General features: G+C 30.0%; 2 protein-coding genes across 4 annotated transcripts in view; both read left to right on the top strand.

Annotated features, from left to right (window-relative positions):
- The first annotated feature begins 3,583 nt into the window (after positions 1 to 3,583).
- Positions 3,584 to 12,959, top strand: part of LOC118186160 (CYFIP-related Rac1 interactor B-like) — a 65,002-nt gene continuing 55,626 nt past the window's right edge. For all 3 annotated transcript variants that reach the window (XR_004757724.2, XM_035356221.2, XM_035356220.2), the window contains exons 1-2: positions 3,584 to 3,715; positions 6,783 to 6,879. Coding sequence is in view for 2 of the 3 variants with exons in the window: in XM_035356221.2 (XP_035212112.1) it covers positions 6,810 to 6,879 (70 nt within the window). In the remaining variant the exon portion in view is untranslated. The remainder of the gene's footprint in view (positions 3,716 to 6,782; positions 6,880 to 12,959) is intronic.
- Elp5 (Elongator complex protein 5) lies at positions 3,627 to 5,294 on the top strand. The gene has a single exon (XM_035356222.2). It carries the CDS (start codon positions 3,865 to 3,867, stop codon positions 4,687 to 4,689), a length of 825 nt encoding a protein of 274 aa, XP_035212113.2. The 5' UTR covers positions 3,627 to 3,864; the 3' UTR covers positions 4,690 to 5,294.

The following is a 12,959-nucleotide window of genomic DNA, read 5'->3' as shown; positions in this document are numbered from 1 at the left end:
TTAAGATAGTTCTGTATATGAGTAATTTATTATCAACAGATCTGAATATATCAGAACGTTTAGGAAATACCTCAGAAGTCCAAGTGAATCTTAAGGAAATGGGAAAAGTTCAGAAAATTCTAATTGAGGAACTCATCACATCTACAGAAAATGAACTCGTGTATTCAACCAGAGGACATTTCTAAATCTTTAACTACGATACATTTTCATGAATAGAATAAAGAGAACATTTTTGTGTCTTAATAACAGATTTTTTTTTAAAGGAGGGATAGATGTCTACAGTTTTAATAGTTTTATGATATTGTAGAATTCTTTCTTTGTTTTCCAGAAAATAATGAACTTAATGCTAACATAATTTCTGCTATGAAAAATATAAGACCAAAGAAGAAATTTATGTTAAATGTTGAGATGATAAAAGCATGCTAATTATTAGAAGATCGTCAAAGAAATATTCATGGTGAAATGCAGTTCTTTTTAAGGTGTACTTAAATATTTATGTGGATTCTCTTGCCAAAGTATAAGAATAATTTCAGCATGTTTTCGTCATAAAACGTTTTTCTATTATCTTTGTCATGATTAGCCCTCGTTCCATTTTTACCATCCCAATGCCTAAGTTCGCTGATTAAAGACAAATGTTTTAACAGTATACTCTAGAAAACAAACTCCTTTAAATAAATTTATGAAAGAGAGAACAGGAGGAAAAAATTATTTAAAAAAGTTTGTTCTCTAAAGTATACTGTTGAAACATTTGTCCGTAAACAACGAACTTATAAACTGGTGACCGTGTTCGTAACTGATTGATTGCGATTAAATTTCTACAAACGTCAATACAGAAAAGCATCGGAGAGATTAACATTTGCCAGGGTAAACCCAAAAATTCCTCCTTTTTGTAAACCCCACACCAAAATATGCTTTCTTTAGATCGAAGCACAATTCTTCAACGCAGGAATTACGACTGATCAAACAAAATATGATTATGTAATCAGTTGGATTGAAGCAAGCATGTTGTCACAATTCGCTGATATCCTCTTCAAGCCACAAGACGACGGCAAAATATCCAGCCGTTAAAAAGAGGCTTATTGAAATTTTTGCCTATTCTAAATCGCAGAAAACTCAGAAACTTCTGACTGAATTGGAATTGAGTGACAGGAAACCATCTTAATTTCTCTGCGAAATACGCAGCTTGGTGATGGAGCAGATGCCGGGTGAATTTTTTTTAAATGTTCTGGATGCAACGACTGCTGCTTAATATGCGCAGAATTTAGTCTGTAAGCAGCGATGATTAGTCCAAACTATCGACAATAGCTGACAAAATATGGCAATTAAATCCCATTCCACCTCAAGTAGCTTGCATTACTTCTCCACCATCTGCTAGCAATCTCGCCCAAGACTTACAGAAACAGATATCAGACTTAGCCCTGCAGATAGCAGAAATGAGTATACGTAGATATTGCAGTCCAGAAAGACGAAAATACATATTGAATTCAAGAAATCGTTCCCAAAATAACAGGGACCTAAATAATTGTTATTTTCACCTAGGATTTGGAGAGAAAGCTTACAAGTGTACACCGCCATGCAAATATCAAGGTTCGGAACTGGATACCTGAATTTCCGGCTTTCAAAGACGACCGAAAGTCAAGGGGTCAAAATCTGAGTCGTCTATATATTCGTGACAACGTATCAGCACCCCATTTTTTTAATTGACACTGGGGTAAAATCCTAGTATACAGTACGCCCCTGGCGCAATTTTGAAAATTTTGTAGCCAACATCAAAATGATTCGTTTACTGCTCTGATTACGAGCAGTAAACGAATCATTTGGTGTTGGTTTGGCGGCATTATGATCAATGCCGCCAAATTCCGTGTGTACCGTATACTAAGATTAAACGGACATTGGAACAGAAATACGGTTATCCCACGTTATCCCACCATCGTCACGGGAAAAAAGAGCTATATGTCTGAGCTGTCTGCAGCTAATGTACGTATGGCCAAAAATTGTTGGAACTGGATTTGAGGTTACGCAAATCTTCACCTGAACGTTTATAACTGCAAATGCTGTTAATAAACCTATTGTTGGAATAGACTTTCTTTCACATTTTAATTTATTAGTCTACAGTAAAATAGTTCAATAAAAAATGAACATACATTGAACTGCGGTGCTTAACCACCAGGGTGCCTGGGCGCCATAGCCCTACCCCTCATCGAATAACATGATAAAAGTTTCGAATTATGAGAAATGTAACTGAATGTGCTAAATAATTAAATGAGTAAGAGTTTAAATTCATAATTGCTAATAGTTAAATACATATTTTTTACCTTAAGTACCTAATTACTAATCCATACATAATTAACTTTTTTTTTAACAACTGTTTCACAGAAGAATACATGTACACACAAGAGAAACAAAATACGAAGTGCGACGCCTTAGTGCCACTAGTAAAAACAAAATGCAATCAGGAGGAAAAAATAACATTATACAATAAAGAATCTAAGCAACAATTTGCATAACACATATACAAAATTACATATTACTAACATTTAGGATCGCCCTTGGGCGTTTACTGAAATTGGGGTCCCTAGTATCGTAGCAATAGTTAACAACCACAGGATTGTCTAGAAGTTCCTGTTTATCATAAAATGCCCTAGATAGGCGGCAATAAAAATCACAAAGATCCTCTATTCTTAACTCTTTACAAATTTGGCTATTTCGTATGTACCAGGGGGCATTACATATCATACGCAATACCCCGTTTTGGGCAGCTTGTAACTGCCTTCTCAAACTTTTGCACGAGTATGGCCAGACGAGGCATGCATAACTAAGAATTGGACGCAACATGGTTTTGTAAATGAGCAACTTATTATCAATAGATAGAACACTGTTTCGAGCAATTAAGGGGAAGAGTGAAGCTTTACTAGCTCGAAACTTTCTGAGAATATGTGTAACGTGTGGGTTCCATGTAAGAGATTTACTGAGGATCACAAATAAACATGAGAATTTATTTTCACAGAAGAAACTCGGTATCATTTTATTATTGCCACTTGTACAAAATGAAAATCGTAACACGAAGTGTTTGACAGACGAAATGAAAGAAAAACAAAGAGCTAGAATTTATGATATAATAATGAATATTCTGTTTTAAATTATATATGAGCGCATTGGTCATCCTTGGAATCTAAATTTCGTCATTTGAATAACAGAATAAAAGATTTTGCTATTTTTTTAAATGGCTGAATTATTTTACATATTGTAGTTCAGAAGACAAACAACAAAAATCAACGTTATATTTACAAAATTTCCACAGGACTAGTTTCGATGGTTTTACCGAACCACCATCCTCAGCTTTGTAAATATAACGCTGATTTTTGTTGTTTGCCTTCTGAATTACTATTTATTCGGCGTGTTATTGTGTCTTAATTATATTGTAGTTAATCGAACGGAATATTACATAAATAAGAAAAATGTTTAAGATAAAAGGTAATCTGAAATTAAATAGTATTTAAAGGAAGCTAAAAATTTGTAATTGCAATTTTTGGATAATTTATTTCTCTAGTGTATTTTTTTAGAAAGTATTGAAAAATTTCACTTACGGATTATGGCAATACTTTTAATATGTACGGAAGTGGAGTTGCAAATGTACGCTGTCATATTATCATTTATTTTATATGAAAGAATATTTTTATGACACATTTACGCAGTGTGAATCAAAATTATTGTTGTAAGTTATTAACTATGTTAATTGTTTAGCTTATATTTGCTTGAGATTTTTTTTAATAGGAGTGTATGTAAATAAGTGCATGTTGCATTAGTACACTACTGAATTTTCTGTTTGCGTTTCAGTAGTGAAAATAATAATTAATATCTGCCATGTATCTTACAAAAGAAACTCTTTGTAAAAATGCTAAAGCGAAATTTTTCATTATCAAGGACTATAGTACTATGAATGGTTTGAAATTATATAAAACGATAATGCAGATATTTTGTGAAGAAGAATGTAACATGTCTGTTTTATGCTGCGATGGTTTGAGTACAGAGTTAATGCATGGTTTAAAAAATCATGACAAAGTGAAAATTTTAGATGTATATTCTGATCCTTTGGGTTGGAATAATTCAAACAGCATTGCATGGTTATCTGTTGAGAAATTTGAGGAACAGTTCACTAATTTTGAAGGCGTTATTTGTATGTATTCACTGTCATCGTTTTTAATTCATAATGGAATTGAAGAAATGTATAAAGTGTTGCATAGGATGTTGCGGAACAATTCGAATTTACAGATATTAGCTTTGCTGTACTGCAATGTTCATAATCGTCGTGATATAAACCTACTGGAAAGAATCGCTACCACTGTTTTAGAAGTTCCTTTGGATGCTGATAACACATTGCTTTCTACGGTGCACTATTCTAGTGGAAAAGTTTCAAGTAAATGTGTTGAATATAAAATTTCCCCAAATTACAAGTTTAATTTACTTTCTGATGTTAAAATTATAAATAAAGCAGCTCCTGTGAAGAAACCTGATCCAACTGCTAATTTAACGTTTAACTTAAGATTAAAAGAGGAAGAGAAAGAGGCTCGTAATCAGATTCAATTACCATACACAAAAGTGCAGTCTGCCAATCATAATATCCTTGAAAATGTGCTTGAGGATGATTTTTATGATGAAGAAGATCCAGATGATGATTTAGATATTTGAGCTGTATTTTTGTGAAATATAATAAATAATTGAATATCACTTAAATTTAAAAAAGAAATTGATAAAATTATTTAATTTTTTACTGGTTTCCAAGTTTGTGACCATTGTCTTTTCTATTGAAATCTTAATCTTTTATTTGTGATATGGTTAGTGATATTTCATTATATTATTTTTGTATCTAGCAAATAACTAAACTAATATGTAACTAACAAAAAAATCTTTGTTTAAATCTTTATTTATTTATTTTTTTTAAATTTTAATATCTTGATAAATCTGTAGTCAGTTGCAATTGCTAATCCTGTTACAAACATGAATTCAGCAGTTGTTTGTAATATGTATGTAGCAACTGCATTGTTTATTTCTGTAATTCATTATAATTATTGTACTGCAAAAAATCTTTATAAAACTTGGGACTATAGACATTTTTATGCTGCTTTTATTAGTCCAAATTTTTAAGTCTAGTTTTTATGTAATTTCAGTTGCAGATGTTTGTAATGGTTAAAATATTTCATTTTATAACTTTAATATTTTTTTCTGAAATATGTAAGGCACATTTTAGAAATTTTTAATGTTAATGATTGATTCAAATAAATAATGTTGAACTATGTGTTTGTATTTTTTTTTAATTATCAACTTATTGCAATAATTTCTGTACATAAATTTCTAAAATAATTATTACTGCATAGTTCAAAATTTTCAAAATCAAATGTTTGATTTTTATTTAATGATATTTTAATAAACATCCATGAAATCAGTTTAAAAGTGCTTAAAATAAAACTTGATAATAAGGTAAAAATTTTTCAGTTACAACATATATATCTGAATAAATGAGCGCTGTAGATTTCGGTGTATATTATTGAACAAAATTTAAATAAGCTATTAAGCCCGTACCAACCATAGAATTTATTTACAAAGAATTTAAGCCTTGTATGCATAAGAATTGAATATTTACTGTTTATCATATTATTATGATATTTAAAAGGCTAATATTTCCAATCAAATTAATTTTGACAATCATTTTCTGATCAGTTGTAAATTTGTAATATTTAAATTGCATTAAAATAATTCATCAGCTTAAAATTTTCCAATATAATGGAAATCCAGTTAGTAAAAGTGAAGCTAGTTTGGTTCTCTTTTTTAGGGGGGGGGGAGATAAATTCTAGGGTTAAGGGCAGAAAATAACATTATTGAAAGGTGCATGTATTACAGTATATATTTCTGATGTTTAATTTTAGAAAGTGATTGAGGATTGTTTCAATTCTTTCATCTCTGCCGGCAAGGAACAGTGTAAAATCAACATTTGATGCGCAGTAAAGATGTGTTATCCCCTAGGCAAAAATTTTATACTTCGCTATTTTAAATGGGAAGCAATTAATTTTAGGTATGAGAAATTTAGAAAGTTGATTTAAAGTACTGGAAATGAGTGGCTTTGAAATTTTGTTGTTCTTGAATAATTTTTTTAAAAGAATCATTTCACATATTTAAAATATGCATATTATTAGTCTTAGGTTGAATGGTGATTCAGTTTCTAAAACAGATTTTTTATTTTAAGTAGTGTTTATGATACGTATGACTAGCACATATTACATACTGTCTGAATACAAGATGATACTCTTTTCTTTAAAAGCACTTTTGCTAATTATGCTGTGAAGCATTTTAAAGACACATGAAAAAATTATTTTAAGGCGAAGCATGTTTACTTAGTTTTGCTTCAGAATATAGTTAAATTGTTTAATAATTATTTTTTAGTACATCTTTTAATATACCAATCTGCTGTTTGTGAAGTATTCCTGTAATGATGCTGCAGTTTTTCTTTTAAAATCATTCAGAAGTGTAGGGTCATCTTAGATTCAGGACAAAACAATCTTTAAATTCTATTAAGTACTGACTTCGGGAACTTGAAGTCTGTTATGCAATTTCATCACTGTTATTTCATGAAGGAAGTGACTAATTCTTTAAGTTACATGGTGAAAATTTTTTTAATTATATAGTTTATATAGTTTTATCTAGTTTGTAATACTAATACAGATTGCTGCTTGTTTTTCTAATATGCCTGCTTTTGTTGCAGAATTATAACTTACTTCCTTTTTAAGTTTTCAGAAGTACTGTTTTGGTCCTGAATGGGAAACCTTCTTAGACTTTTATCGAGGGATGATACGCCAAAATATGATGTCTTTGTTGATTTTGAAAGTATGCCCACATTCTGTTTTTTAATTTTAAATTACATTTTATGATTTAAATTAATTTACTCAGTTAATCAAATTTATTTTACTTTATTATATATATTAATCTGTAATTAATTTTAATATTTAATCATTTAAGTAAGGCAAAATATATCTTTAAAATATTTTAAATGAATAGGAGTGAAAAAAGGCATCTATTATTTAAATGTTAATGTAATTTTATTAATTTTAATATTTCATCATTTAAATAAATGCAATCTTTTAATATTTTGAAGAGATATAAATAAAATGAGCTATGTAAATATTAATATAATTGTTGCTAACATATTAACGCAACCACCTAAGTGCAGTCTGGTGCTTTTTTTACTACTGAAAAAATATGAATTATTTGTTGGATGCCATCTAGCAGTTTTTGTGCATTTTTTTGAAAGATTCCTAGTGTTAATTTTTGTTATAAGTCGGCAAACATCATCCACATACCAAAGTAAAATAAACTTTTAACAATTGAAAATACAAATTTCAGCTGTTAAGCAAAGATTGCATGCTACATTAAGAAATAAAACACATTTTTCACAAAATTCTTCTGTAATTTTTATGCTGTTCTTCTCAGTATGTATAAAATGATTTTTGCTTAAAAAAAAAAAAAAAAAAAAAAAAAAAAAAAAAATCAGAATTGCACAAACTCCCCACTGTGCACAGGCTATATCCCAGATAATCTGATCATTATTGCCTTTACCTTTTTATGGCAAATGCTGTATTCCTGTAGAAAAGGTTGCAGCAGATTTTTTCCATTGAGGGCAAATTCCACAGTGCATTAAGACACAATAACACGCTGAATAAATACTAATTCAGAAGTCAAACAACAAAAATCAGCGTTATATTTACAAAATTTTCACAGGACTAGTTTCGATGGTTTTACCGAACCACCATCTTCAGCTGCAAAACCGCAATTGCGGTTTTGCAGCTGAATTGCGGTTCGGTAAAACCATCGAAACTAGTCCTGTGAAAATTTTGTAAATATAACGCTGATTTTTGCTGTTTGACTTCCACAGTGCATGTTTTAAAATTGAATTTTATACCCCCCAAATGCATACAAAAATAACAACTGCTTGATTGAAGAGGTGTTATGAGCGTAGTTGCCTGAAGAATAGTTATATGTATGGTTCTCAGAATTCAGCACATTGTGAAAATTAAGTAGCATTGCAGCGAAAATGTTTCGATAATACATAAGTGTCTTATAATTTTATATATTTAAATTATGTATGATTCACATAGTTGCATTTGTGCCTTAAGGAACGTGACACGTTTTATTTTCTCAGAATTTTAAAAATTCTGTATTTATTAGATATATAAATTTGACAATTTAGCTGCATTAATTTGCAACACTGTTATTTGATACTTTATATATTTTCCTGTCCCTGGTGTTTTTGATGCTATCAAATGGCTGTCAGTTTTAGACATCAGCCAAAAAATGTTAATTGTAGGTTTATTTAATTCTAATGTATTAAAAATTGCACTTAAAAATATGGAAAGGGGAAAAGTAAGAACCAATGGTTTCAAGAGCAAAAATTATTCATAAATGTAATTCAGTTTTCAGTCAGTCCCCTCCCCAATTAGAAATGTTGCATCACCTTCATAATGTTATGGCCATTTTACATTATTCTTCAAATTTTATTTGTGTGTTGTTGAAAATGGTATATGCCATTTTGAATAACGTTTATTGTAAATAGCAGATTTTTATTATATTTTCCCATCTAAAAAAAGAGATGAAGAATTTAAATTGCAACTTAGTAGTTTTCACGAGGAAAAACTAAACATAAAGGCTTGCTGGAAATGCTTTTCGCTACATTGGTAAATTAATAATCCGTGGTTAACAGCACCAACATTTCTTGTAATAAGAAAATCTACAAATATCTGTTTTTTATATAAATGCATTTTGCTGAAATAAGAATTAAAGTTATCTCGGCAGTTTCATTACTTTGAAACACTATACACAGGTTAAATTTTAAGTAAAGTCCATTTATAAATGTTTGAAATTTTGTGCATGTGTAAATAAATGAGTGCATGTGCACCCGAAATTCTTCATTTGACGTTCTCCCAGCATTTGTCTACTATATGCTTTGTAGTGTGAGTTTGAAATGTTTCAAGAAATTTGAGCACTCCACTGACTGTGAAATGTGATCAGTCATCCGGCTTTTAAGAGCAAGAACTGTGAAAGTTGAGGATATTCATCAAGGAAGGTTGGGAAAACATCCTTGATGAATTGCTCGGATCTACTACATCTAAACACTGATCATTCAGTATAACCATTTGAGCTCTAAATTCACATAGATGAGAGTTTTGAACAAATGTCATGAGAAATGAAGTATTAGTATTGGAGAATTCAAAAACATCCATGAATAACTGGCCATCAACACTGGTGCAGAGTTCTCTGAAGAGAGCATAAAAAAAATTTTTTTAAATAAATAATTACACCCAACGAGGCCTTTTATTTAACATTTTGCCATACCTTTATTTATTAAATATCATGTTCTTCACACTAAAGTCTAAAATTCAGTTCAAAATCAATATCGCAAAATAATTTTAAAATGAGCATAGCTTTAGAATTTCTGATACACACTCTCACATTCTGGGGATAAAAATATTTTTTCCATACAGTGTTGTCATTGCTCACGTTGAAATCGTTGACTTTGTTAATCAAAAATTCATTAAATAATAGAAAATAGATAATAAAACAAATTTGAAATTCTGAATTTGGTCTTCCAGATGCCCATATTCAGGTGGAAACGATCAATATTCAAAATTTGATGGCTCTAGGTACAGCTGTTTTATCACATTTCAAGAAACATTCATACATTTATGCAGATTCTTCATTTTTTAATGTCATCAACTATAATACAAGGCTCTAATATTTGATGACTACAATTTGAAAAGTGAACTGATATTTACAGTGAACCAATGCAAAATGCCAAAATGAAGTTAATTGTCCTTTAGGCAAATTGCTGCATTGGACAAATAAATGTTTTAACTGACAAGGAAACAATGAAGAAATATAGAGGATATGTAAATTCAGAAGGTAAATGGTTTTAAAAAATTTTTTACTTGTTTCATTTTTATTACAAAACTGACCTTAAGTAAAGAATGGTTTATTCAATGCAGATGTCTTCAATATATTTTAAAATTATTTATTAAAAATATAAGATTGCATAAAAATGAGTTTAGTAGTATTGGTTAAAAATTGTTCAAATATAGATACATGAAAATATATACTTATAAAGTCCATAATAGTATATATAAGTTATCCTACTGTTATTTACTATAATTTACCAAGCTCTTAATTTTTTTATTAATTTTGTTTTTAGCTTTGCTATTTTTATCTTTTTTACCATTAGATTGTTTATTTTAATAACTTGGTAAGGAATTAGATATTTCTCTCATATTATGATGCAGTGGTCTAGTTATTATTTAGAATGTTTGAGTTCAGCATAGCTTGAGTTTTCAAGATTTCTGCTCAGATTCTATTGTGACACAAACTAAAAAATGGCGTATAGTGATTCCATTACTACTTTGATTTTTTGACCGAGTCTTTTTTTTTTCTTCCTTTCATTTATTTCTTCAGTTAAATAATGAAGAATCTGTATGTCTGCTTGTGTGTTCCTCACATTGTGGAAAAATGGTGACACCTAGAGCCACCAAATTCTGAACACTTGTAGTCTTCCATCTGAATTTTTATTTATTTATTTATTTATTTCATGTTTCGTACAAATTTGATGAATTCTGATTAACACATTTGCCAATTTTAAAATGAGCAGGCCCAGTATTGTTCAAAATCAAACATCTGCAATGCTGTTGGACTGTTGCTGTATCAGACTGTTGCCATTCGCTAAAGATGTTGTGACCTGTCAAAATGGCCTGAATGTAACTACAAATATCTTATGTCTAGTTTTAATTCTAAAACTTTTTTTATGCAAATATCAGTTTTTTTATATCATTTGATAAAGTTCACATCCAGCTTTAGTATCTAAAAAAAAATTTTGATAATTTCTGTGTTTTATATACTTTTTAAAAATAGAAACAAGGCAGGCAAGACCAATAAAAACAACAGAATTGATGTTTATTGGTGATCATATTTCAATATTATTGCAATATTTAGATCCTTTTTTTGTACAAAACATGTAAATCTTCTGTAAATTATTTAAAAAATATAATTTAGAATATAGTCTAAACGTTACCAAACTTTTGTATGGTACGGTAACCTGCAGGTGGAAATTATTACTATGGCATTCTATGTAATAAATGATTGTGAAACATTTTTTTTAATGAGCCAGTGTATGTAAATATGTGTACATCAAATTTTAGCATGTATAGTTTTTATAATGCATTTGCATGCAAGATGTAATTCTTTTATAGCACCTGCATATATATAGTTACTAAGAAATTTCAAACTGTTCACGAAACTGAGCTCAGAAGCCTTTGATTAGGCTATTTTGTTGTGAACTCTTTTGTCAGGTTAGTGTAAGATGTACATCTTCCAAATTTAATCAACAAGTTTTGCTATTTTAAAGCAATGCGTTGCCAATGTCTGAAATAAAATACTTTTATCTTCCACTTGCCAGCATGTTGTCATTTAGTTAAGTATAAGATATTTAATTTTTGCATTTAATCTATCTGTTATTGAGTAATGAACTATTTATTGATAAATGCAATTTTAATGGGTTTTTCATGGCTGACCTTTATCTTTGAAGAAAGGTAGGTTAGATATATTTGTACTTTTTAATCTGATTGATTTAAATAAAAATGCATTTAAATGAGATCTAATTAGAAGTAGTAAATATTTTTATGAAGTTACAATAGTTGAACTCCATTTTTTCTATTTTAAGATAACTATTTTAGGCAGTTGGCTGCACATGCTGCTAGTCTGTTAAATGGAAGAAAGTGTAAGGAATTAAAGGTATTCTTTGTGATACACCGGACGAATCTGAACAAGTGGTCAAAACTTTATGGGTAATAGGAAGGCAGCTATACAAGCAATATTCGTCATAGAATGTATGATCGTAAAGCAAATGGCGACCACTAGGTGGCATTGTAAATGGTATAAAAAGAGTCAATCCTTGCACCCAACACCGTTTCTACCCTGGATTGCCGAGACATTGGCTGGTCATACAAATAATGAAATTTCCAGAGTGATATATTGGTCGAGGTGGTTCATAGCTTGGCCACCAAGATCACCAGATCTCTCATGTTTGGACTTTATCCTGTGGGGCCATATGAAAACTTAATCTATGAATGCCCGTTGAATTGAATATGGATCTAGTCATCAGGTTTGCCGTTGTTGCTAGTGATACTTGGGAAATGCCTAGTGTCTTTGCAAATGTGAAGCCTGCATTACAGCTGGCGGAAGGTCTTTTGAGCATATAACATCAATTACATTATTGTTAATAAAATGTTTTCTGAAGTCTCATTCTTGTGCTAATTCTCTAAATGTGACGGTAGAAAACTACCCTTTAACTTTTCGCCGCTTGTGTTCTGACAATTTATTTGTCATACATTCTATGACAAATATTGCTCATATAAGCTGCCTTCTGTCACCCCCTAAAGTTTTGTCCACTTGTTCACATTCACCCTGTGTCGTCAGCATATTCAGCTAGCAACCGGAGGTCTCAGACTCAACTCCTGGAGACTGATTTTTTTTTTAGCATTTCTGCTCACACAAAATAAATAAAAATTATGCAACTTTTCTACCCCTTTTTTGTTTGTGTGTCCTTTTTTGTTCTTGAAGTTATTTCTGTAACTTCTTTTTTCCTAAGTTAAAAATTATTTAAAACTTTTAACTGCAATAATCTTTCTTTTAAACTGCCATTAAAAACTCTTACATAAAATTTCAAAAATTTTATGTAAGAGTATAATAAAAGTGCACCAAGTTGATTTCATAATTTTCTGTTCTTAATGTTGCCAATGGAGTATTTAAACAGTTGACAATTTACATTTGATGCATAACATTATAACGCAAGAAAATGAAAGGAATTATGCAATGTATGTATTTAAAAGAAATTCAAAATTTATGTATTCATTTATTTATTTCTTTTT

Source organism: Stegodyphus dumicola, chromosome 1 (assembly GCF_044657685.1).
Source record: "Stegodyphus dumicola isolate Sdum_Otavi_A_Nest chromosome 1, ASM4465768v1".
In the NCBI taxonomy this organism is placed as follows: Eukaryota; Metazoa; Arthropoda; class Arachnida; order Araneae; family Eresidae; genus Stegodyphus; species Stegodyphus dumicola.
Note: the sequence above shows the minus strand (reverse complement) of the source record. Positions and strands in the feature narration are given on the sequence as shown.

Excerpts from the sequence above, each read along its gene's own strand:
- Elp5 (XM_035356222.2), top strand. The coding sequence starts at position 3,865 with ATGTATCTTACAAAAGAAACTCTTTGTAAAAATGCTAAAGCGAAATTT.